The 26257-nt window shown below is 39.8% G+C and overlaps 1 protein-coding gene across 1 annotated transcript in view; it reads left to right on the top strand.

Moving 5' to 3' along the window:
• Positions 1–26257, top strand: part of SRBD1 (S1 RNA binding domain 1) — a 410508-nt gene that overhangs the window by 99544 nt on the left and 284707 nt on the right. Inside the window, exon 10 of the mRNA XM_042781471.1 lies at positions 23741–23848. Within this exon, the coding sequence (XP_042637405.1) occupies positions 23741–23848 (108 nt within the window). The remainder of the gene's footprint in view (positions 1–23740; positions 23849–26257) is intronic.

Here is a 26257-nt window from a genome sequence, read left to right as displayed (position 1 = left end):
GGGTCCAAGATTATCTTCTGTGTCTGTATTAATTGGTTTCCCTTTTCTTTGTTGAAGAGGGTCTGTGCAATCCTTCTGCCTAGTCCGCCATCTTGCACCCTTCCCTCTGCCCATTTTTTAATTGGATTGTTTGGCTTTTTGAGGTTGATGTATTGAAGTTTTCTATAAATTATAGAGAAAAGTACCTTGTTGGATATGTTCTTGGCCAATATTTTTTCCCAATCTATGATCTCTTTGTCCTTTTTTTGAGAAGTCTTTTAATGCATATAAGAATTTAATTTTTAGAAGGTCACAGTCATCTGGTTGCTCTTCTCTTATTTATGCATTTTGGGTTATGTTTGATAGTCTATTTATGCCATAAATCAGGACCCCTAAACTTGCCTCTGTATTTTTTTGGTAATCCTTTTAGTTTTAGGTTTTCATTTAGGTCTTTGATCCATTTTGTGTTGTATGTTTTGTGTATGGTGTGAGGTACAGATCTTGTTTCATTTTTCTGCAAATGGATAACAAGTTTTGCTAGCACTGTTTGTTAAAGAGGCTATCTTTTCGCCACTTAATGTGTTTCAGCCCTTTGTCAAAGATCAGCTTACCATAGGTTGATGGATCTATTTCTGGATTCTTAATTATGTCGCACTGGTCTACGAGTCTGCTGTGGTATAAATACCAGACTGTTTGACTAGTGTTGGATGTATAATAGGTTTTGAGACCAGGGAGTGTGAGACCTCCTGCTTTGCTTTTCGTCATTAGTGCTTTGCTTATCCAAGCTCTCAAAATAAATTGTTGGTTTTTCATTTCCTTAAAGAATGCTGATGGAATCTGGATTGTGACTGCCTTGAATCTATAGATTACCTTGGGTAGTACTGACCTTTTCACAGTGTTTAGTCTTACTATTCATGAGCATGGTATGTTCTTTCATTTATGTAGGTCTCTTAATTTTTTTTTGTAGCAGTGCTGGTCCAGAAGCCATCCAACGGTAGGGTTCTTGTTCCCAGGAAGAGTTCCTGTTGGTCCAAAAGCTGACTGAGAGCATTGTACTTTTTTTCCAGAGGGAGCCCCCACAGGCCAAAAAAGAAGCTGTGATCAGGGCATCTGTTCCCAGAAAAGACTCCTGCTGTCTAATAAATCAGCTGGGCACAGCATTCCCACTCCCCTAAAAAGTTCCTGCTGTCATAAAATGTGGCTGGGTACAGGGTGTCTGATCCCAGAAAAAGCTCTCACTGACCCAAAAAGTGGCCAAGAGCATAACACACAGTCCCCGAGCCAACTTCTGCCTGTCTTCTGGACAGGGCATCCAGTCTGGGATGGAATTCCTACCAGGGTGGAAGTATGGTCATATCTCCTTTCACTAGAAGGGTGTGAGATAAAAGAGGAACAAGGAGGATATCTTACCTTTCTGGTTTCCAGTCACCAGTGTGGTTGCTGGTGCACTCCTCAGCCAACAGAGCTGATTAACAGATTGCTGTCCCAATTGGAATGCTGATTGTAATTATTCAAAATGGCCATGCCATCAGGCCATTTGACAGCCAATAGCTCCATTCATCTCCTTATTCTCTGTTTTTATTCAGTTTCCTCTACTCATTGGGATTTACTTCCTTATCTTTCCCTTTGAAGCTCAGAGTTCCAGGATTATCTGTATCTGTTTCGGTTTGTTTCTCTTTTCCTTGATGTAGAGGGTCTGTGTAGATTATCTGCCTATTCCACCATCTTGTCAGAAGTCTCCCAAAAGAACAGTGTCTCAAGAACTGTGAATGTATCTGAATTTGAATTCCAGTACATTAGTTACTTCTCTTGTGATTGTAGGCATATTACTTAATTGCTTTTTTGGTTTCATCATCCTCCAAATGGGGAATAATACCTTCCTCAAAGGTTGGGGAGAATTAAGTGATATTCCATGTGATAGTACAGCAGAATGCCTAGTATACAACAAGCTTTTCATTGTGTATATTATTACAAAGTAGTGGGATTATTATGCCAATTTCCTTTTTAGAACTGTTTTCATATATTAAAAAAAAACTGTTGCAGTTGAATCTATTCTGATATAGTGATCCTGTTTTGTGGTAGTGGTTATGTACCATCGAGTCGTCTCCAACTCATAGCAATCTTATGTACAGCAGAGGGAAACACTGCCGGTCTTGGGCTAGCCTCACGATCCCTACCATATCTGAGCCCAGTGCTGCATCCACCATGTCAATCCATCTTTTTGAGGGCCTTCCCCTCTTTAGTCGACCCTCCACTTTACTAAGCATGGCATCCTTCTCCAGAGATTGGTTCTTTCTGACAACATGAACAAAGTAGGTGAAATGAAGTCTGGCCATTCTTGCTTCCAAGGAACATTCTGGTTGCACTTCTTTCAGGGCAGATTTGTTAGTTCTTTTAATAGTCTATGGTACTGTCTGCATTCTTCAGCACCCACAACTCAAAAGCATCAACTTTTCTTTGATCTTCCTTATTCATTGCCCAGCTCTCACATGTATATGAGGTGATTGAAAATACAATGGCTTGGGTTAGGCACATCTTAGTTTTCAAGGAGACATCTTTGCTCTTCAGCACTTAAAAGAGGTTTTTTTGCAACAGATTTGCCTAATGCAATATGTCTTTTGATGTCTTGACTTCTGCTTCCATTGGTGTTGATTGTACAACCAAGTAATACGAAGTTTTTCACAACTTCAGTCTTTTCTCCATTCATTGTGATGCTGTTTATTGGTCTAGTTGTGAGGATTTTTGTTTTCTTTATACTGAGGTGTAAACCATACTGCAGACTATACTCTTCAATCTTCATCAATAAGTGCTTCAACTCATCTTCACTTTCAGCAAAGCTGTGTTGTCAGCATATCTCAGGTTGTTAATGAGCCTTCCTCCAATTTTGATGCCACGCTCTTCTTCATATAGTCCAGCTTCTCGGATTATTTGCTCAGCATGCAGATTGAATGAGTATGGTGAATGGATACAACCCTGACACACTCCCTTCCTGATTTTAAACCATGCAGTGTCCCCTTGTTCTGTTCGACAACCTCCTGGTCTATGTACAGGTTCCTCATGAGTACAATTATGTGTTCTGGAATTCCCATTCTTTTCAATGTTATGTTGTTGTTGTTGTTATGTGCCGTTGAGTCGGCCCCGACTTATAGCGACCCCTCCTTGGGTTTCCGAGGCAGTATCACTACAGAAGTAGATTGCCCAATCTTCCTTCCGAGGAGTGGCTGGTGGATTTGAACCGACAGCCTTCTGGTGAGCAGTCAAGTGCTTTAGCCACTATGCTACACAAGTTTTTATGATCCATATAATCAAATGCCTTTGCATAGTCAATAAACATCGTTTTGGTATTCTTTGCTTTGAGCCCAAATCCATCTGACATTAGCTATGATATCCCTCATTCCATGTCCCCTTCTGAATCCAGCTTGCATTTCTGGAAGTTCTCTGTCAATATACTGCTGCAACCCCTGACCCTATAGAACATAATAGAAATGCTCCATAGAGTTTCAAAAGATGTAATCTTTACAGAGGGAGCTCTGGTAGCATAGTGGCTAAGGCACTTGACTGCTAACCAGAAGGCTGGCGGTTCAAACCCACCAGCCACTCCTCGGAAGGAAGGTTGGGCAATCCTACTTCCGTAGTGATACTGCCTCGGAAACCCAAGGAGGGGTCGCTATGAGTCAGGGCTGACTCAACAGCACATAACCACAACAACAACAACAACAACAAATCTTTACAAAAGCAGACTGCCATATCTATCTCCTGTGTACCAGCTGGTGATTTTGAACTGCCAGCTTTTAGGTTGACAGCCAAGTCCTTAACCACTGTGCTACCAGGGCTCCCGTTTTCATGTATAGATCACAGTAAACTGGGGACAGCTTCTAGGTTATTTTCCTATAATTATTGGTAATATTCAATATCAGAGTCAGTCCTCAATAGTTAAAGTAATGTTATACTTCTAGCCTATTATATTTATATTAAGTAAATGTCAAGGAATGATTTGCCTTTACTTTGATTTAATTAGTTTTCCTTGGTTTTGTCTGCATTTTATTTTATTTGGTTAGTTCTAGTCCAACTGAGTAACTGGTAATATTATGTGACCTACACTATAATACATTTCATCACTTTTCATTTGGGATCCAGAAGTTTTTCTTCCTAGAAACTTATTAATTCTAAAAGCTGAAACATTTTTCTGAGAACTAAATGACTGTTCCAAAAACTTTTAAATTTTCTTTAAAAACATTTGAATTACTGGAGGTGTTTACTTGATGAACTTTTTCTTTAATTTTTCATTGTCTTTGTGCTAATTTCTTGCCATGATCTCATCTGTTCTGGTTCTATGTCTGCTTGCAAACCAGATAAATATAGCTTCTTCTGTTCTTGGTGACAGTGTAGTTAATTAAATGGACACTGTACAACTAGTTAAGAGTATGCTGAGAGTTACAAAGGGAAGTACAGTGTACCATATGATTCTGTAACAAGAGACCCTAATATAGTCAGGACTTGGGTGTACATAGGTCAGAGACAGAAGGAGAAAGAGAGAAGGAAGTGACAGGAAGTGACTGTTGAGATGTACATGTAGGTCAGATCATATTTAACTTTCTAGGCATGCAGGATTTTTTTCTGTACCTTAAGAGTGATGGGAAGCCAGTAACAGAAGAGTGGTATGGTCAAATTGCATTTTAAGAAGATCACTTTGGCTACAATACACAGAATTATTTGGAAAGAATCCATAGTACATGTGGGGTGATAGTGGTGTCTTGAATTAGGATGATAAAAATAGGAAATAAATGGATGTATTTGAGTAATTTTTAAGAGGTAGAATCTACAAGGATAGGACAAGGTATCTGATTAGATGTTGTGTAGATTGAAAGAGGTGTAAAGTAAAGTATGGCCCTTGGATGGCTTGTTTAACAAGGTAGGTAGATGATACTACCATTAACTGACCATCAAACTGTAAGTTATATATAAAGAACTAAAAAGTGATTTAAAAAGCTCTTGTTTTTCCCTAAAGGAGGTCTGGTGGTATAGTGGGTAAGGCATTTGAGTGCTAGCCAGAAGGTCACTGGTTCAAACCAATCAGCTGGTCCGTGGGAGGAAGATGAGGTAGTCTACTTCCATGAGGATTTATAGCCTTGGAAACTCAGTGGGGGTTGCTATGAGTCAGAATTAACGTGATGGCAGTGGTTTTTGTTATTCCCTAAATTGATGAGAATAGTAAGGAATACTTTAATACTGTTATGATAGTATAAAAAATAATATCTAGATCCAAATTCAGCAACTGAAAAATTCATCATTGGAATTGTATGGTAGAAGAGGTAAGTATGGAAAGGTTTTCTAAACTTGTCAGATGCTAAATAGTTACTATGTTTGTGAGAACTCTGATCATCCAAGTTTCTGCATTTGCTCTTAAACAAAAACATATGCAAAGGAAAGATCTCAACATTTTCTTGTTCATGAATCGGATCGAATAAATAACCAGACTGAGTTTTTTGAGCTTGCAAATTTTTGTGTCTTTGAGTTGATAAAGGGAATTTTATTCTTTAAGATAGACTGGAACCCACAGTTCTATCCCTGCACTCTTACATTACATTTTCTATAATCATTAGAATATTCTGCTGTGATCTGAGTTGTCCTATAGCCAGTATATATTAGCAAATTACTTACTGTTATCTAGTTGCATGTAGAGGTCTCTGGGTGACACAAATGATATGTGCTTTACCACTGAAGATTGATGGTTTGAACCCAGTTCGTAGTGCTGTGGAAGAAAGGCCTTGTGATCTGTTTTCATAAAGATTAAAGCCAAGAAAAGGTCATGGAGCAGTTCTGTTCTGTAACACATGGTATCTTCATGAATTGGAATCAACTTGACAGTAGTAATAGGTTTGGTTTTTGTGGTTTTTAGTTGTCTACAGATTTGTCTCACATAAGTACATGAAAAAAATACAAAAAAAAAAAAACCCCAATAAAAACACTGAACCAATCTTAATCTTTGGTTAAGTATTTGCAGAGTACACAGGTCGAGGCTAATATGTCTTGGGACTGAAAATATTGTTTCAGTAGATTTTAGTCAAATGTCTTGTATTTACCATCCTTTATAGGCATATATTAAGGTTTCCTTTGGATTTTTTAGATGAATAAACTCAGCCTTATTTTTTCTAAAAATTTTATAGTTATAATTATGTTTTATGTTTAAGTCCATGATTCATTTTGAGTTAATTTTTGTGTAAGGTGTTAAGATTAGGGTGAGAACCCTCCCCCTTTGTGGTAGTTATGTTTGAGTGTCAACTTGGCTGGTCCTCATTGAGTGGCTGGGCAGCTGGTGGTAGTTATTCCCCATGATGAGAGTGGCAGTCAGCTTCATGGTGGTATCTACCACAAACAGCTGAGTAGCTGCCTTTGGGATGTGGTCTGCTTCCTGTATATAAGAAGAAGCCTTGAGAATGGTCTCTAGCCTGTGGCACGCTTGGACCCTATATGTAGCCATGTCTTTGTTGAGCAGCCTGCTATGCTCTGCCGACCTTGGGACTTACAGTGGACTTAAGTTAATGGCCTGCCATGTGGTTTGGTAACATCAGGACTGTGCCTTTTTACTTGTCAACCTTGGGGCTTCTCAGCCTCAGCAGCGAGCAGCTGTCTGAGTGAAGAAACAACCCTAGCTTCAGTGGGCTGGGAGCAGGAGGCAGAGCTGGACCCCAAGGTTGAGGGACTTTCATCCAGCCCGTATAGCTTGGCAATTGAACTTGGACTTAAAGCCTTCAAATTATAAGAATAAACTCCTATTTGTTAAGGCCATTCCATTTGTGGTATATTTGTGTCAGAGCAGCACTAGCTGACCAAACAGGTACATAGATATTTATTATGGTTATGGCCTGTTGTTCAATTGATCCTTTTATCATTATATGTTCTTCCTTATCTTTTATGTTTTTTTTTTTCTTTCTTTCTTTTTTTTTATTGTGATTTGGGTGAAGGTTTACAAAGCAAATTCACTTTCCATACAGCAGTTCACATACACTTTGTATCATGACACTGACCACAGTTTACCACAATGCAACAGCCCTCCCACTTATTCCCCATAGTTACCTCTTCCCTGTGTCCATCCCTCCATGCACTCCTGCCCCCTGAGGTGTCTCCCTGTGCATAAGCCGCCCTTCTTTCTCGCATGATTGTTCTCTCCAAGGAGTGTATCTACCTCAGGTACATGTTCAACTCATATGCCTGTCTTTTGTTTGGATGGAAACCACAGGTGTGGGTTCAATTCCAGATCTGAAGGGCAGTTAGGGGCCATAGTCTCAGTGGTTCCACCAAGCTCTATTGGACCAACAAATCTGGTCAGCCCCCCATCCTTTTTTTTTTCTCCAAATGATTTTGAATTTTGTTCCACATTGTTCTCCCTCTCTATCAAGGATCTGCTACACAGATCGCCTTCCAGGTGGATGACAGTGGTAGCTGGGCAACATCTAATTCTGGTCTCACAGTCGTATAGACTATAGATCAGATGGTGTACCAGTCGCTAGGACTAATTGTTTCCATGAAGTTTGGTTTTCTTCATTCTTCTTTGCTGTGGACGAGGAGAGACCCATCGTTGCATTTAGATGGCAGCTTTCTAGCATTTAAGATCTCAGTCGCTACTCGCCAAAGTAGGAGGTGGAACAATGTTTTGTATAGTATGTTATGCCAATTGAGGTTGATGTTACCTGCGAGTATGGTCCCAAGCCTGCAGGTTCAACTACTCGGTCCCTCTTGGTAGCTGGCTGTGACCAAGCAGTGACCACAGTCTTGCCCCTTGTCAGCTCTATACACCTGGGAATTCTGATCATTCACATAAACGTATAGGGCCATTTTCTGCCAACCCTATATATGTTCTTGGATACACTCCCCATTACATAGACATACCTAATCGTTCAGCCTGTCCACCCATCTATCCACCCATATACCCATGTTAGCTTTCACCAACAATGCAGTACTGTATGTATAAAAGTGTTCATATTTGTTGTCTGTACCTCCCATGGACCTCTCTATGTCTTTCTCATCCTCAGTGCTGCCATATGGGTCACTCACATTTGGTACATTGCCCTTCTCTTCACCCAAATCAATACTTTTCTCTATTTATCTAACACCATTCCCTCTCCTTCCCTCCCACTCTTGGTAACGAACAAAGAAAATTTCCTTCTCTAGATAAACCTTTCCTTAACTTTTACAGTAATGGACTAATACAATATTTTTCCTTTTGTGATTGACTTATTTCACTTAGCATAATGTCCTCCAAGTTCATCCATGTTATGTGGTATTTTGCAGATTCTGCATTATTCTTTAGCGTTGCATAGTATTCCATTGTGTGTATGTACCATAGTTTGGTTATCCATTCCTCAGTTGATGCACACCTAGGTTGTTTCCCTCTTTTGGCTGTTGTAAATAGTGCTGCGATGAACATGGGTAACAAACAAACAAACAAAAAACAAACCCGAAAAAAGGGAAAAAGAGGAAGAAAAAAACAAGAAAACCTGCAATATCTGGGAATAAGGCACTAAAAGAAAAAAAGTAGAGAAGGGGAATAATGAAGGAAAAAAAATGGGAAAAATGCAAAAAGAAAATTAAGGAACAGGGTTAACCTTGCAAGAAAAAGGGGGGAAAAAAAGCAAATCACTGAAGTTAAAAAGAAAACAACAAATTTTCACGAGGAACAGTGAAAAGGAAAAATGCTGAAAATTAGGACCTGGGAGGGCAAGATTCAGAATAATAGTGAAAAGGACAAAAGTATTATTAATAATAGTTGTTTTAAAACAGAGAAATACAAGCAAACTAATCACCAGAAAAAAGACAGCAAAAAAGAAAAATATTAAAAAAGATTAAAAAAAAATTGGTGGAGGACAGGGCAGGGTACCCAGGCTCCGTCTGAGTACAAAGACTGTGATGGAGTTCCTGTGGGTCCAGAAGGTAGTTGGGAGTGGGGGATGGCCGCACCTCCGTTCACTAAGCATGTGTGGGGAATAGGAGCAACAGGAGGAATGTGTTACCTTTTCACTCTTGCAGGTCCGGAGTGTCCTTGGGGTTGCTGGAAAGCAGAATGTGTTCGTGAGCCACAGGAATTTGTGAGAGCACTGTCTCTTTAAATATCCAAAGTAGTCAAGCTGCTTTTAAACCTTCAAAATGGTGGCTCCCTCTGGACTGGCAAAAGTCCACAGCTCAGCCCGCCTTTCTCTTTACCTTCTCGTTTATTCCCCAGCCACCAGAGCAGTCCTCAGTGCAGTCCCTGGCTAGCAGGGTTGATTTTTAGGTTAATTCTTAGGTCCTACCACCACTCGGGAATCTCCAAGCTGTCTGTGCCGTCAGGAGCACTCAGGATCGCTGCCAAACTGCAGCTCCATATGCCTCCTTTTTTGGTCCTTTCACGCAAATTCTTTTGGTAGTTGGGCTTTAGTCCACTTCTATATCCTTCCCTTCAAGGCTCAGGGGTCCAGGATTATCTTCTGTGTTTGTGTTAATTGGTTTCCCTTTTCTTTGTTGAAGAGGGTCTGTACAGTCTTTCTGTCTTGTCAGCCATCTTCGAATTTCCTCCTTTTTTTTTTTTTAAATGTATTTTATCAGATATTAATATTGGCACTTCTGCTCTTTTTTGGTTGCTAATTGCTTGATATATCTTTACACAATCTTTCATTTTTAGTCTGTTTTTGTCTCTGTCTAAGGTGAGTCTCTTTTAGCTGAAATTTCTGATTTCTTTGTTGTATATAATTGTGTTAGACTGGGATCTCTAGAGAAACAAAAAAACAAAGCTTATGTATAGAGAGATATATATAGAGAGAGCGAGAGAGAGAGAAATTTATGTGAGCAAAATGGCTCACACAAGTATAGAAGCTGGCAAGTCCAAAGTTCCTTAATCAAACATCAAACTGGAGGCTTTTCCCAGCTCCCGCAACAGCAGAGGCCGAGGAGCTCAAGGCTAGCAGGCAGTACACCGGCTCTTGACTCCAAAGAATGACGAATCCAAGATCTTAAGGCCGAATAGTGGACTGCTCATTCACGGATAGTTGTAGGCAGCACAACTGAATCCCAATCCACAGAAGAATGTCTCTCTTCCATGATGTCCCTGGATATACTGGAAGCAGGCCACACCCCAAGGGAAACTCCCCTTCAACAGATTGGCCACTCAGAACACAGTCATCCATTCCCATCATTGGAACAACTATACAAAACTGGTGTCTGGCCAAGTGACACACAGCTCCAACTATCACAGTCCACACCTTGTCAACTTGGTAGTTGTACATATCTTCTTAACCATATGTAATCTGTATATAAGGACAGTTATAAAGTCATATTTGTGCCTAACATGACATGCTAAGACACATACAACCAAAATGCGTTAACCTTATTTATATTTCACAACTTATAACAGAAGGAAACAAAAATATTTGATGCACATATATAATGAAGAAATATAACAATCATAGTCCTCGTTTCTGCAGCTGGTCACGTGATCGTAGCTGATATTCAAAACTACCTTCTTCTACCACCAGTTCTGTATTTCCCTTGCCCTCAGCAAGCACCTCAGCTGGTCGTGGTTCTTTGCCTGGTGGGGTGACCCAGTCCTTCATTCCTTGGCCGTTAGCAGTCATATTAGAATTGGGTTGCTGTAATTTTCCATAGACTTTAATCACAGGCCATGGGAGTACTAAGAGACGTCCTAAAGAATCTCCTGTATTCCAGACATATTCTTCTTTACCTACATTATTAAAGCAAACCCAGTTTCCCCTTGGTAATCAGGATCTATCACACTAGATAGTACAGTAATGCCCTTCTTTGTCTGTTGATCCAGAGGCATAAGGAAGCCAAAATGGCCGGGTGACATTCTCAATTTCCAGTTCAATGCAATCAGTATTGTGTCTCCAGGTGGAATGTCCCTCCCATTGGGACTAAGATCTCCAGACCTGCAGAGTATAGGGTAGCAGGGACAGGAAGCAAAAATTTTTTGAGTGGGTCACTAGGTGTAATAGTGAGTGGTACCACGCCCGTTTCCACCCCTTGGTTCCTGGACCCATGAATCCTGGCTATTGGAGAAACAGAACCATAAATTGGACGCTGTTTTAGAGCATATACAGCCTCCTGGAGAACACTGCCCAGCCCTTCAAGGTCTTGCCACCTAGCTGCTGCCGTATTTGTGTTTTTAAGAGGCCATTGCATCGTTCCATCAAGCCAGGTGCTTCAGGATGATGGGGAACATGGTAAGACCAGTGAATTCCATTAACATAAGCCCATTGCCGCACTTCATGTGCTGTGAAATGAGTCCCTTGATCCGAAGCAATGCTGTGTGGGATACCATGACGGTGAATAAGGCATTCTGTAAGTCCATGGGTGTTAGTATTAGCAGAAGCATTGTGTGTAGGGAAGGCTAATCCATGTCCAGAATAAGTATCTGTTCCATTAAGAACAAAACGCTGTCCTTTCCATGATGGAAGTGGTCAGTGTAATCAACCTGCCAACAGGTTGCTGGCTGATCACTCCGAGGAATGGTTCCATGTTGCGGACTCAGTGTTGGTCTCTGCTGTTGGCAGATTGAGCGCTCAGCAGTGGCAGTAGCCAAATCAGCCTTGGTAAGCAGGAGTCCATGTTGCTGAGCCCATGCATAAGCTCTGTCCCTGCCACCATGGCCACTTTGTTCATGTGCCCATTGAGCAATGACAGGAGTAGCTAGGGAAGAAAGACGGCTGGTTTCCACTGAACGTGTCATCCTATCCACCTGATTGTTAACGTCCTTCTCTACTAAGGTCACCTTTTGGTGGGCATTTACATGAGACACAAATACTTTTACTTCTTTGGCCCATTCAGAGAGGTCTATCCACAAACCTCTTCCCCATACATCCTTATCACCAGTCTTCCAATCATGCTCCTTCCAAGTCCCAGACCATCCAGCTAAGCCATTAGCCACAGCCCAGAAATCCATATATAATCTCACATCTGGCCATTTCTTGTTCCATGCAAAGTGAACAGCCATATGCATGGCTTGTAGTTCTGCCCATTGGGAGGATTTCCCTTCACCACTGTCCTTTAAGGAAGTCCCAGAAGGGGCTGCAGTGCCACTGCTATCTACTTTCGAGTAGTGCCTGCATATCACGCAAAAACATCTGTAAACCAGGCACGACTTTTCTCTTCCTCAGTCAACTGATCATAAGGAACTCCCCATGAGGCCATAGGTGCAGAGTGGGACAGGGAAGGTAATGTGACTGGAATGGAGACCATAGGCATTTGGGCCACTTCCTCATGCAACTTACTTGTGCCTTCAGGCCCTGCTCGAGCCCGATCTCTGATATACCACTTCCATTTAATGATGGAGTGCTGCGGTGCCCATCCAACTTTATGACTCTGTGGATCAGACAACACCCAGTTCATGATGGGCAGCTCAGGCCTCATGGTGACTTAGTGGCCCATGGTTAGGTGTTCAGTCTCTACTAAAGCCCAGTAACAAGCCAAAAGCTGTTTCTCAAAAGGAGAGTAGTTATCTGCAGAGGATGGCAGGGCTTTGCTCCAAAACCCCAAGGGTCTGCATTGCGATTCACCAATAGGGACCTGCCAAAGGCTCCTAACAGCATCTCTATCTACTACAGACACTTCAAGCACCATTGGATCAGCGCTATCATATGGCTAAAGTGGCAGAGCAGCCTGCACGGCAGCCTGAACCTGTTGTAGAGCCTTCTGTTGTTCTGGGCCCCACTTAAAACTAGCAGCTTTGTGAGTCACTTGATAAATAGGCCACAGGAACATACCCAAATGCGGGATATGTTGCCTTCAAAATCCAAAGAGGCCCACCAGACATTGTGCCTTCTTTTTAGTTGTGGGAGAAGCCAGATACAATAACTTATCCTTCACTTTAGTAGGAATATCTCGACATGCCCTACACCATTGGACTGCTAGAAATTTCACTGAGGTGGAAGGTGCCTGAATTTTCATTGGGTTAATTTCCCAACCTCTAGCATGCATATGTCTCACCAATAAGTCTAGAGTCATCGATACTTCTTCTTTACTAGGTCCAATCAGCACCACGTCATCAATATAATGGATTAGTGTGATATTTTGTGGACGGGAAAGGCGATCAAGATCCCTATGCACTAATTTATGTCATAGTGCCGGGGAGTTGATATACTCCTGAGGAAGTACTGTAAAAGTACACTGTTGGCCTTGCCAGCTGAAGAGAAACTGCTTCTGATGGTCTTTTGAAATTGGTATTGAGAAAAAGGAATTGGCCAGATCAGTAGCTGCATACTGAGTACCAGGAGATGTCCTAATTTGCTCAAACAATGAAACCACATCAGGAGCAGCAGCTGCAATTGGAGTCACCACCTGATTAAGTTTACGTTAATCTACTGTCATTCTCCAAGGTCCATCTATTTTTTGCACACGTCAAATACGTGAATTAAATGGGGATGTGATGGGAATCACCACCCCTGCATCCTTCAAGACGTTGATGGTGGTAGTAATCTCTGCAACCCCTGCAGGGTTGCGGTACTGCTTTTACTTTACTATTTTTGTAGGTAGAAGCAGTTCTAATGGTTTCCACTTGGCTTTTCCTACTATAATAGCCCTACTCCACATGTCAGGGACCCACTCTGGGAATTCTGCCAACTGTTAGTATATGTATTCCAATTATGCATTCTGGCAATGGGGAAATCACTACAGAATGGGTTTGGGGCCCCACTGGACCCACTGCGAGACACACCTTAGCTAAGCCTCCATCAATAACTTAATCTCCATATGCCCGCACTCTGACTGGTGGGCCACAATGATGCTTTGGGTCTCCTGGAATCATTGTCAATTAATTGCCAATGTCCAGTAATCCCCGAAAAAGTCTGAATATTTCCTTTTCCCCAATGAACAGTCACTCTTGTAAAAGGTCTCAGAACCCTTTGGGGAAGGCTAGGAGAAAGACTGACACAGATTTTTGGCAATAGAGTGGGGTCCTTCCTCAACGGAACCTGGCCTCCCCTTCATTCGTGGGGTTGTTCTGTAAACTGACTCAAGGCTGGAAATTAATTGAGAGGTCATGACTCTGCATTCTGGCATTTCAATCTAGGTTGCTGTTCATGCTACCTAGAATTCTTCTGTTTACCCAGATCAAGTAAATATTTAGTAGGGTTGCCATGTATTTCACTACTAGGAACACCATAAGCAAGTAGCCAATGCCATAATTCCACACGAGTCAGACTATTCTGATTAGTGTTCCGACTTTGCTGTCCATTATGGTAACCACGCCCACCTTGCCTTTGTCGATTAACTGCTACCACTTGGCCCCTACTACCACGGGATCCAGTCAGCCCCATTATGTTAAGTGTCTTAGTTCATTTAGGGCAGTTCCCACTGTCATATCAGGTTTACATAAAGTAGCAATCACAGCAGTCTTCAAGGATGTTGGAGCTCCCTTCACAAATTTATTCTTCACAGTACTGGTGAAAGGCATGTCTTCTGGACTCTCCATTTCTGGCTCCAGGGGTGTAATCTGATAAATCCATTTTACTAGGCCAGTTTCCTAATCCTCTGAATACCTTCTTCTACATTACACCAAGGCAGGTCTGGTACTTCAACTTGACTTAAGGTAGGCCACTGCATAATCCATGCCTTAGTAAGCCAACCAAATAAACTATTAGATCCTTTCCTAACCTCTCGAGCTGAGACATTGAATGAAGAATCCATACTTAGTGGGCCTAAATCAATAAACTCAGACTGATCCAATCTTACATTCCTTGCAGCATTATCTCAGACCCTCAGTAGACATTCCCATACATATTCTTCACGTTTCTGTCTGTACATGTTAGCAAAATCAAGTAGGTCTTTTCGGGTATAGCGTACCACCTCCTCAGTCACACTTTCTATTTCTCCTTTTGGGGCTCGCTTGGAGTTAACTTTCGTTACAGGTCTAGCAACAAGAACAGGTGGTTGAGGCAGTTCCTGAGTACATTCAGGAATGTCTTCCATGGCCTCTGCCTCAGACAATGACCCAGCAGGACTGGTTTGGCTAGTCCCATCAAACTGAGGAGGAAGGGATAATGGCTTTACAGTAATCCGGTCAGATGGGAGGCATTCAACAGAATTTATGGGCTCCATATCCTGATCTTCCTGATTATCTGTCCATATGTCCCCTTTCCAGGTTTCAGGATTCCATTTTTTTTTCCAATCAGTGCCCTCACTTTAATGTCAGACACCGTTCTGGATTTGCAATTTAATTGGTGTTGTAATTCAGCCACCCTTACAATAAGACTCTGGGTTTGGTTTTTAGCAGTATCAGCTCTGTTAGTAGAAGATACAAGGCTTTGTGTCAGAGCACAGCTGGAAGTACTGAGGTGTTTTATGTGGCACTTAAGCCAAGACTCAGCAGCTCTGAGCTCATCTCGCTCTTTCACCACTTTGTCTAGTGTAAGTAGGACCAACCAGCCAGCTTCCTTATACGCCTCATTCTGACAAAATTGCAGAAAAGTATCAAATATCCAGTCTCCCAGAGCATCACTTCTCACAAGTACTTGATCTATTGGTGGTGGTATTTCGTGTATTAATTTGCCGCCTCATGCCGTGGATTAGCAAGGCCCTGTTTACTAATAGACACAGGGTCGCTAGTGTCTTTAAGATTAATCAAACTGCAGAACCACTTTAGGAAGCCCATCCTTATTATTTTGTCTCTCTAGAACCACTTCTAGTACCAAATGTGTTAGACTGGGTTCTCTAGAGAAACAAAACCCAGCAAAGCTTATATATGTATATATATATATATATATATATATATAGAGAGAGAGAGAGAGAGAGAGAGAGAGAGAGAAAGAGAGAGAGAGAAATTTATCTTAGGAAAATGGCTTACACACGTATAGATGCCAGCAAGTCCAAAGTTCCTGAATCAAACGTCAAGCTGGAGGCTTTTCCTTGCTCCCACAACCTCAGGGGCCAAGGTGCTCGAGGTTGGCAGGCAGTACACCGGATGTTGACTCCAACGAATGGCGAATCCAAGATCTTCAGGCTGAGTGGTTTACTGCTCACTCACGGACAGTTGTAGGCAGCACAACAGAATCCCGGTCCAGAGCAGAATGTCTCTCTTCCCAGGATGTCCCCGGATATACTGGAAGTAGACCACACCCCTAGGGTAACTCCCCTTGTACAGATTGGCCACTCAGAACACAGTCATCCCATCCCATCATGGGAACAACCACACAGAACTGGGGTCCAGCCAAGTTGACACACAGCTCCACCTATCACAATAATTATCTGTGTTGAATTCTTTTTTGTTTTTTTTTCATGAGTTGTGTTAACATCTCCTTCATTGCTGTTGGTGTAGTATTTGTTAAATATTTGTGCTTCATGCTCTTTTTCATTTTAATGTGAAGATTTATTATTTTTCTTTGAGGTTACTCATTTATTATTTTCTTCCCAGTCTGTTCTGTCTTGCAATTGTCTTGACTTCCTTACGATTTAGAAGTTCTTTACCTACACTATTTATACCCTCATTTTGATTTGTAGATGTCTTCATTTAACAACTGATGTCTCTTTTTCCCTGTTTACAGTCTTGTAAGCTTTTTTTAATTCTATTACTGAATTGGTTATATCATCATGTGTGTTAATCATCGGTTGTTTGCTGTTGTTGGTTTTCTGTCTGAAGGACTCCCTTTAGTATCTCTTGTAAGGTTGGTTTATTTTAATAAATTCCCATTTTTTCTTTTTACCTGGAAATGTCCTAATTTCCCTCTCATATTTGAGGGTCAGTTTTGTTGGGTATGTAATTCTTTGTTGGACATTTTTTTTCTTTCAGAGTTTTATGTATTTCATCCTATGACCTTTTCCCCTGCATGGCTTTTGCGAAGAAGTCCAAGCTTAGTCTTATTAGTTGCCCTTTGTAGGTAACTTTTCATTTTTCCCATGCTACTTTCAGAATTCATTCTTTGTCTTTGTTTTAGGTGAGTCCAATGATGATTGAAAATCTTGCTGATGTTCTTTTGGAGTCTATCATGTTTTTTGGGTGTTGAACTTATTGAATGAGTGTCTTCTAATTTTTCATCATATTAGGGTAATTCCCTTCCAGCAAATCTTTGATAGTTTCTTCTGTCTCTTTCTGTTCTGGAATTCTGATTAAACGTATGATATTTCTCTTATGGTATCCTACATGAATCTTAGACTTTCTTCATTTTGTTTTTATCTTTTGTTTGTTTGGTCCCTAACAAAGTAGTATTGAGGTATTTGTCTTCAATCTCATTAATTATGTCTTCCATTGTTTTGATTCTACTCTGTTGCCCATTCAGTGTGTTGTCTGTATCTGAAATCTTAGTATTAATCTTCTGAATTTCTATTTGTTGTTTTGTATCTTTTCTAATTTTTTAATTTATTTTGTCAATTTGTTCTTGTATTGCTTTCCTAAATTAATCTAGAGTTCTGTCTGTGTTTTCCTTAATTTTGTCAGTGTTTTCTTTGATCTTGTCACTGTTTTCTTAATCTGTCTCCCAATCTGTTGAAGGTACCCACACAAAATTCTTTTGAATTCCTTATCAGGGAGTTACAATGCTGCTTCTTCCTCAGGGATGTCTTCTGGATTTGTATCCTGGTCCCTTATTTCTACTAGTTTATATGTGTGTGTGTGCGTGCGCGCGTGCGCGCGTGCGCGGACTGTGATTGTCTGTTATGTCAGAGACATTATGGTAGTGTTGTATTTATGTTTAATTTGTGGATTTGTGGTTGTACATTAGTCTGGTTCACCCAAGATTTTTTTCTCCCTTTATTTTGTTTTGATGTGCCTGTGTAAGCCTGGTACTGTGCTTCTCTCCATGCTAGTTGTTGGCACTTAGGCACTAATCACCCATCTCCTGGTCGGTGTCAGAGAATGAGAATGTGTGCACAGATGTCTGTTAGTGGTTTGTGAAGAACAGTTGAGAGTGAGTTGAGCTGGTAATGCCATCATCTGCCATTGGTCATTTGGTGCAGAAGTAAGTGGTGGTCCTCGGTCGGTGGAACTGCAATAGTTACAAATATTGTTAGATTATGTGGGAATGGTTGCTTTATCCCACTCATAGTAAATAGATAAATACATAAACAAAAATACACACATACACACAATCCCTGAAAGCAAGAGAACAAAAAATGCAAACTGCATAAACAATTGCAAACAAACAAAAAGAAATACAATAAATGATAAGAAATTTTTTTAAGGTATATTAATAAAGATAACGAGAAAAAGAGAAAAAAAGCCACAGTGTCTTGGGGGAGAAGAATGTGAGAAAAGAGCAAGAGTAAAAGAGCAGTGAAGAACAAATAGGAAAACTATGAACAAAAAACAAGGGATGAGAGAACCAAAAGGAAGAAAAAAGAAGGGAATCAGTAAAAGAGAAGTTGGAAAAAAAACCCAACAAAACAAGATCCAGAGATGGGACTGAGGATTAAAAAAAGGAAGGGAGAAGATAAAAAATAATTTAAATAGGAAACTGTAGGAGGTGATGCACTATACTCAGGCTCTGTCAGGACACAGACCATGATGTAATTCCTGCTTGTCAAGAAGGTGGGTGGAGGCAGGGAATGGCCACACCTCTCTTCACCCAAGTGGTTTTGGGGTATAAGTGCAATACAGGGAATATTGCGCCATTTTTGTTGTCAGCCTCCAGTGGTTGCCTGTGCTATCCTCAGCAAGCAGAGCCTAGTCTTAGGTCACTGTCCAGGTAAGAATGTCAGTTGTCCATGTGGTGTGCTGTCAGGAAAGCCAGTGGTAGTTCACAGGTCTGTTTGTCTCTTTCTTTGTTGTTTTCATTTCCGGTTGTCAGGCACCAATGCAGTCCTTGCCCATGCAGCCTTTGGTGAGCAGAGCTGATTCTTAGGTTGCTACTGGGAAATATTCAAAATGGCTGTGCCCTCAGGACAGCTGGTAGTCTGCCCCTCCATTTGTCTCCTTACTCACTGTTCCATTCAAGTTTTTCTAGTCATTGTTATTTAATCTACTTCTTTATCCTTCCTTTCAAAGCTCAGGATTCCAGGATCATCTTCTGTTTTGGGTTCAGTTGGTTTCTCATTGCTTTGTTGCAGAAGCTGTGTATCTTGCATGCCTATTCCACCATCTTGCCAGAACTCCCAGCATTTTAATTTTTATTTTTATTTCGTTCTATATGTTTTTTAATAGTTTCTTTCCAGATTTCTTTAATGACTCGTGGGCTGTTTAGAAGTATTGCTTAATTTCCAAGTGTTCAGAGATTTTACCTTTGTCTTTCTGTTAACATTTTCTGGTTTGGTTCCAGTATGTTCAGAGAACATACTCTGTGATTTAAATTCTTTAAAATTTGTTGAGCTTTGTTTTATGGCCTCGGATGTGATCTGTCTTGGTGAATGTTCTATGGGTACTTGAGAAAAATGTGTATTATGCTGTTAGGTATAGTACTCTATAACTGTCAGTTAAATGCTGTTGTTGTTTGTGTTAGGATATTCTATGCCTTTGCTTCACCTTATTTTAAATTGTTCTTATCCGCTGTGCATTTCTGTATGGTAATCTAATACCTATTTATGGGTTCTAATAATATGATTATAAATGGAAGGTGTTCTTCAGTATTTGAGAATTGAAGAGACTCTCCCTGATACAGAGATTTTAATCTTTAAGGTGAGGCAACATATTGGCTGCTAATAGGATGAATTCTTCCTATTCACATATTTTGTTTGGCTTGTTGAAAAATCTTGACCTCAAATTGTTCCACATAATTTTGAATAAGTTGAAAATATTTGAATATTTTAGGAATTTTACATAAAATAAGTGTTACTGACTCTTTCAGAAACAGGTATGATAACACTGACCCTGCATTCTGGTAGGGAGACAGTTCACTGGAGGTGAGTAGTAGACCTTTTAGAGGGCAGTGTGTTGTCTGTCTGACAGTCATCACCATTTCATGCCATACCCTTGGTAGTTCTCAGCTGGAAGCATTTCTGCTCCCCATCTCCACTTCTCCAAGAGGACATTTCTGGGGGTTGTCAGATGAATGACTGGGCCTTGCTACTAGCCTTTTCTTTCCTTTTTTTTTTTAAACTTGCTTTTAGTGCTAATACATGAGACCAAACCAAAAAACAAAACACATTGCTGTCAAGTCACTTTCAACTCATGTTGTTGTTGTTATGTGCTGTCGAGTTGGACCTGACTCATGGCGACCCCTCCTTGGGTTTCTGAGGTGATGTTGTCACTATGGAAGTAGATTGCCCATCCTTCCTTCCAAGGAGTGGCTGGTGGGTTTGAACCGCCAGCCTTCTTGTTAGCAGTCAAGTGCCTTAGGCACTATGCTACCAGAGCTCCTTTCAACTCATAGTGACTGTATAAGATAGAGTAGAACTGCCCCATAAGGTTTCCAAGACTGATATTTATAGAAGCAGAATACCATATCTTATGTGGAATGGTGCATTCGAACCACTAACCATTCAGTGAGCAACCAAGTGGTTAACTACTGTGCTACCAGTGCTCCAAAATTATGTGACAGTTCTATAAAATAAATTATTTTTTCTTCTAGTACTTATCACATCCTTTTGAGAAAATGCTACACTAAGATTGTACTGCTGGTTTTATATAGTGGATTAAAGAGGAGCTGTTTTCTGTACCCATTTTTCTTATAAATGTGGTAGAATGAAAGCTAGATGGTGAGAATGTGTCTTTATCTTAAATATAAGAAATGGGAGGAACATATTTGTTTGCTAAAGTAGAGAATATATCTTTGGGTGTAATAGTTGGACAAAGCACGTCTCTCTTAAAAACATACAGATTAAGACCTGGATATCCTTAAATTGTTTACAATGGTTTCCTGGTCCTAATAGCTAGTTTGAGTCTTTGGCCCTTAGCTTATTTTGTATGCTCCATTGTGCACATATTATAGTGTGTGTTTTGTATTGTGGATTCTGTTTAAGTGAAGTCTTTCTTAGCTTTATTCAGTGGTATTTGACTATTGAATTAGAAGAATCAAATTTTAAGGTGATAATTCCTATAAGGCAAACTCATTGTATATACTTTAAGTTTAGAGATATAGTAAGGGTTATGTAAGGGCTGTGAGCTCACTATGGGGAGCCCTGGTGTGACAATGGTTAAGGCTGACTCTTAACAAAAGGCCGTGATTCCAAACCACCCAGTAGTTTCATGGGAAAAAAGACCTGGTGATCTGCTTCCATAAAGATTACAGCCTAGGAAAAGCCCTATAGAATAGTTCTCCTGTGTCCTAAAATTCAGTGTAAGTCAGAATCAGCTCAACGAGCATACCACCACCACCACCACCACCACCACATGAATTCACTTTACTAATTCAGGTTCCTTAGTGTGCTAAGCACTGTGCCCAGTAAAGGGCAGAACTTGGTGTGGGACAGGGAACCAAAAGTAATTTCTTCAATGTAGGAAATGGGTATACTTGTTATCTTTCAGGCCTGGGTCTGACGGTTTGAGGGTCATGTCTGAATGGGTATAATTGAGACTTCTTAAAGTGTAAAATCAGCTCCCAAGCATCTGTTCCTGGGGTTGGGAGTGGGAAGAAGGGAGCAGAGCAGTCCAAGCCAAGGGAGGATCTTGAAATTTGAGAAAGACTGTTCAGCCTAAAACTTTGACGGGATATAGGTAGGTAATGTGGAAGATTTCTAGCTTTTTCCTACAAGCTGTGGGGAAGCTTTGGAGGAAATGACCCCACAAGATATTAGATGTATACATTTAAAAAACAAAACAAAACAAAACATGCCATTAAGGTCTTCCTGTCTCTAAAGGCTTTCTTCCTAGTATATTGTCCCATGGCCTAGGTCTGTGTTCTCTCTTTCATCTAGCCAAGTTCCACAGCATAGTATGTAAGATCCTTAATGAACTGGGCACTGCCATATTTTATAGCCTCGTCTTCCTCCCACTTGACCTTGCTATTCTGTGCCCTACCAGTACTTATGCACTTGCAGTTACTTGAATACCATACTCTTTCTTGCCTCTAAGCTTTTACTCATGCTGTGGTTTCTTACCTGAATGCTGTTATCCTTTTGTCTTCCTTGGTAAACTATAGTTGTTCATTCTGGGATATCTTTCTTGACGTTGGACTTATCAAATTGATGATGATGATGGTAACAGCAGCAGTATCAAACAGTTACATAGACTTTGCCAGGCACGGTTATAAGCATTTTATATATATTAACTCACAAGGACTTAATGAGGTGATTATCCCCATTTTACAGATGAGGAAAGAATAGCATAGACATGGTAACTAAATCCAGAAGGAAATTGATAGAGTAGAATTTGAACTGAAGCATTCTGGTCCAAATCTTGCCATGATTGTTTTATTATACTGCTATCACATCTGCTTTTGAGCATTCTCTATCTTTTAATAGGAGCTCTGGTGACATAGTGCCTAAGGCATTTGTCTGCTAACCAGAAGGCTGGTGGTTCAAACCCACCAGCCACTCCTCAGAAGGAAGATTGGGCAATCTACTTTTATGTGATACCACCTTGGAAAGCCAAGGAAGGGTCACTATGAGTTGGATCTGACTCGACGGCAGTGACTTTAGTTTTGGTTTTTGGTGTATCTTTTAATTATTTCAGTTACTACATTTGTCATAGTATTTATTTGTTAAAATATTTACGTCTTTGAAAATAGGACCTGTGTGTCTAATTCCTATTCTTTTCCTCCCTAGCCCTCTCCATTCCAGATAAATGAAGGTAACAGTAAGAAGTGGCAGAGATTTAGATGGAAGGAAGGGTGCATGTCCTGCTAAAGCTACTTTCATTCACATGAAAAACTATGCTGCCCAAGTAAAATCCTTCTGTGGAAGGAATTGCATTGTGGTGGAGCTGTGGTTTAAAGCATTGGGCTGCTAACCAAAATGTCGGTGGCTCAAACCCATCAGCTGCTTCGTGGGAGAAAGATGAGGCAGTCTGTTTCCATAAAGGTTTACAGCCTTGGAAACCCTATGGAGAAGTTCTACTCTGTTTTAGAGTCACTGTTAATCAATGTCAACTTGATGGCAGTGGGCTTGGTTTTTGGTGTAAGGGATTCAAATAGTTGATATCCAACTTTTTTTGTATCACATATTAGACGCTTAAGGTTTGTTCACTGATAATTGCATTCATTTCCTAGACTTAGACGATTAAGAGATGTAAGAGGTCCCCTAAGGTGTATTAATGATTTGTTATAAACCATGAATAGTGCATTGATGCTTTCCAGTGAGGAGCTATTAAAGGGAAGGAGAGAAATGCTGTGGATAGATGACAACACAGAAAAAGTAGGGCTGAATTTGTTTGTGATTTTTCTCTTACACTTCTTCTCCAGTGTCTACTGACAGTTAGTCCTCTAGCATTTATATTCCTCAGATACTGCCTGATGGAGCAGCAGAGTCTGAGGAAAATTGTAAGTTCTACTCAGGAATGGCCAGGAGGGCAGAGTTAGAACAGTTTTCCTTTGCTTAGTTAATATTTTAACTCTCAGGAAGAGATAAATGGGAAAAGAAGGATACATTGCTATAGTAATTTCTTGATGACTTTCTAACATCTGAAGATTTTGGTCATTAATGCTTTGGAGTCTCTTCCCAGAGGGAAAATTTTTTTACTCTCAAAGTTTTATGTCTGACCATGGTTACCAAAGTTTTTAAAAATAAAAATTCCAGATGTCATAGTAATAATTTCCAGACACCACAGCCTCTCCTCACAGATTATGTTACTTTGGCCTCAATAAAGGTTTTTTTCTTCTACTCTATTCAACTTTCTTGTCTTCCAGGAACCCTTTCATGGTCTTAGAATTGTGTTGTCAGTTTTAGTAAGTGGATTTTTTTTTTTTCTTTGTAGGTGGAGACCACGTGGTTTTGCAAGACCAGAGTTAATGAAGATCTTACACAATTCACTGGATGATTCCTTTAAACGTCTTATTTATCCTCTCCTCTGCAGAGAGTTCAGGTATTCTTTTTATCTTGTTTAGTTTTGTGAACTATTACTATCATATATGGTGCTTGGCCTATATTAAATGTAAGTGTAACTTAAATGTAGTAAGTATTTGTTGATCCATTAACCAATTCAAAGAACTGAATCACAAAGTCTTAAGTTTAAGTTTGGACTTTATTCTACAAGTACATTTATATGTACAGATCTTGCAAGATCATACAACATAGCTCTCAATTACAGATAACAATTTTGACCACTTGCTTTGTACCTCTTCTAGTTCTGCACTACTAGGTCTGCAACTTTGACAACCCAGCCAGACAAATAATTTTATTGATGAGAGAAGTTAATGGAGAAGTTAGTTGTAGGCAGTTTTTAGAGGTAAGAGAACCAAAGAGAGCATAAAGGAATCAGTGGAAAACATGACTAATTTATTTCTATGAAGAGAGAAAGCTAATATATTTTTTTAAAACTCCAAATGGGAGTTGTTTGGATGAATAATTATCAAAAATGATGAGCAAAATACTAGGAAATTATTCAAGTGACTAGCTAAATAGATTAGAATAACTAAAACTAACAACAACAACAACAAACCTACAAAAGTGGTGAACTGGAAAATTGTTAGGGGAGGGGATGGACAGAAAAGTTCCTTCTCAGTGCACTCTAGCCTTTGCCTTGGTCGTTAAGCTTTAGAAACTAGCCATTCCTTCATATATCCCTTCTTGTGTGCTGTGGAATCTTTTCAATCTCACTTATTTAATAGGGCTCAGCAAGATTTACCTTTAACTGTAGAGTTCTTCCCATCTCTTCAGCATAACTAGAATTTCTAGCAACTTGTGCAATGTTTGTCTCTTTCTCTTTTACTAAACTTAGCCATTCATTTTACAGGGGTTCAAAGTAGGGAGTTGAGGAAATACTATTAAAAAGGACCCCTAGATTCTATGTACATCTTTTTACCTAAGTTATTCAGTCTCCAGTTTCATTCTTTTTAGCTGAAATGTCCCCTAAAAATATTTTTCCTGTTGGGATCCTGTTTCATTTTAAGTCTGTATGTAGGAACATTTCTTGCTTTTCAGTGCTTGGGTAGAGACTTTAAATATAAAGGACCCTGTTCTTAATAAAGGGGAAAAAATAGAATTATTTGAAATCTCATTTCCTTTTGTATACTTTTCCTTTATCTTTTGTTTTTCATGTTGCATAAAATGTCCAGTGGTGCTTTTGACATTTTTGCACATATTTCATTTGTGTAGTTTTGTTATGTGTGGAATAATTTCACTGAGATTTGATATAAGCAGTTTGGTGTGGAATTGTTTAATGTATAATCCTTTTCTGACTTCCATTAGCAGTGGGCAAGCAAGAACACTTTCCTTTTCTTTTCTAAAATGCTTGTGGTTTTAAAAAAAAAAATGTATCTTATTTCAGGCCATAACTTGGTTTGTAGACATTCTCTAGAGATGGGTCTTTTGACTTGTAATTACCTGAACAACAATTGAAGGGGAAAAACTCCCAACTTTTTTTTTAAGAAAATTACTTCTCTAATTAAAAAGAAATTTGTCCTAATTGTAGAACACTTGGAAGAATTAGTAAAGCAAAAAGAAAAATAAAACCTATAATTTTATTACCTAGATATGACTGATGTTAACTAGACTTGTCTCCTTGCATGTCTAGGTGTGTATTAAAAGAAATCATAAATAATATATTATTGTGCAGCCTTTCTATTCTGTTGACTTATGTTCTACAAACATTTTTCCATGTTATTAGATATTCTTTACTATATTCTTATATTGTGTTTGTTTAAAAGTAGTTCTTGGTTGGTATAAACAGACGCTTGACTATAGGCTGAAAGATGGATGGTTGGAACCAACTTAGAGGTTCTTTGGACAGGACTGGCAATCTACTTCAAAAGGTTACAGCATTGACAACCCTATGGAGCAGTTCTGCTCTCCACAGTGGGATCGCCATGAGTTGGAATCAATTCGATGGCAACAAACAACAACAACAATTTTTAAGGACATGCTGTTGAGTCAGATTACTTAGACTTGAATCCTTGCTCACCCACATACTAGCTGTGTGACCTCTGGCAAATTAAGTAATCTCTCTGTGTTCATTTTACTCATTTTTAAAGTAGGATAAGAGTATCTACCTCTTAAGGTTACTGGGAATATTAAATGAGTTAATCCATATAAAACACATAGAATAATGTGTAGACAAATGCATAGACAAAGTACATGTTAGCTATTAGGTTTTTTTTGTCAAGGATTTCATTTTATTTTATTTTTTTAAAAATTTATTTACTTATTTATTTGAGTGAAGATTTACAGAGCAAATTCACTTTCCATATAGCAGTTCACATATACTTTGTCTCATGTCATTGACCACAGTTTACCACAATGCAACAGCTCCCCTCTCACTTCCTCCCCATAGTTA

Source organism: Orycteropus afer, unplaced genomic scaffold (assembly GCF_000298275.1).
Source record: "Orycteropus afer afer isolate SDZICR_OR568_19922 unplaced genomic scaffold, OryAfe1.0 scaffold00124, whole genome shotgun sequence".
NCBI classification, from domain to species: Eukaryota; Metazoa; Chordata; class Mammalia; order Tubulidentata; family Orycteropodidae; genus Orycteropus; species Orycteropus afer.
The sequence above is the reverse complement of the archived record's forward strand: the minus strand, read 5'-3'. Positions and strand labels throughout refer to the sequence as shown.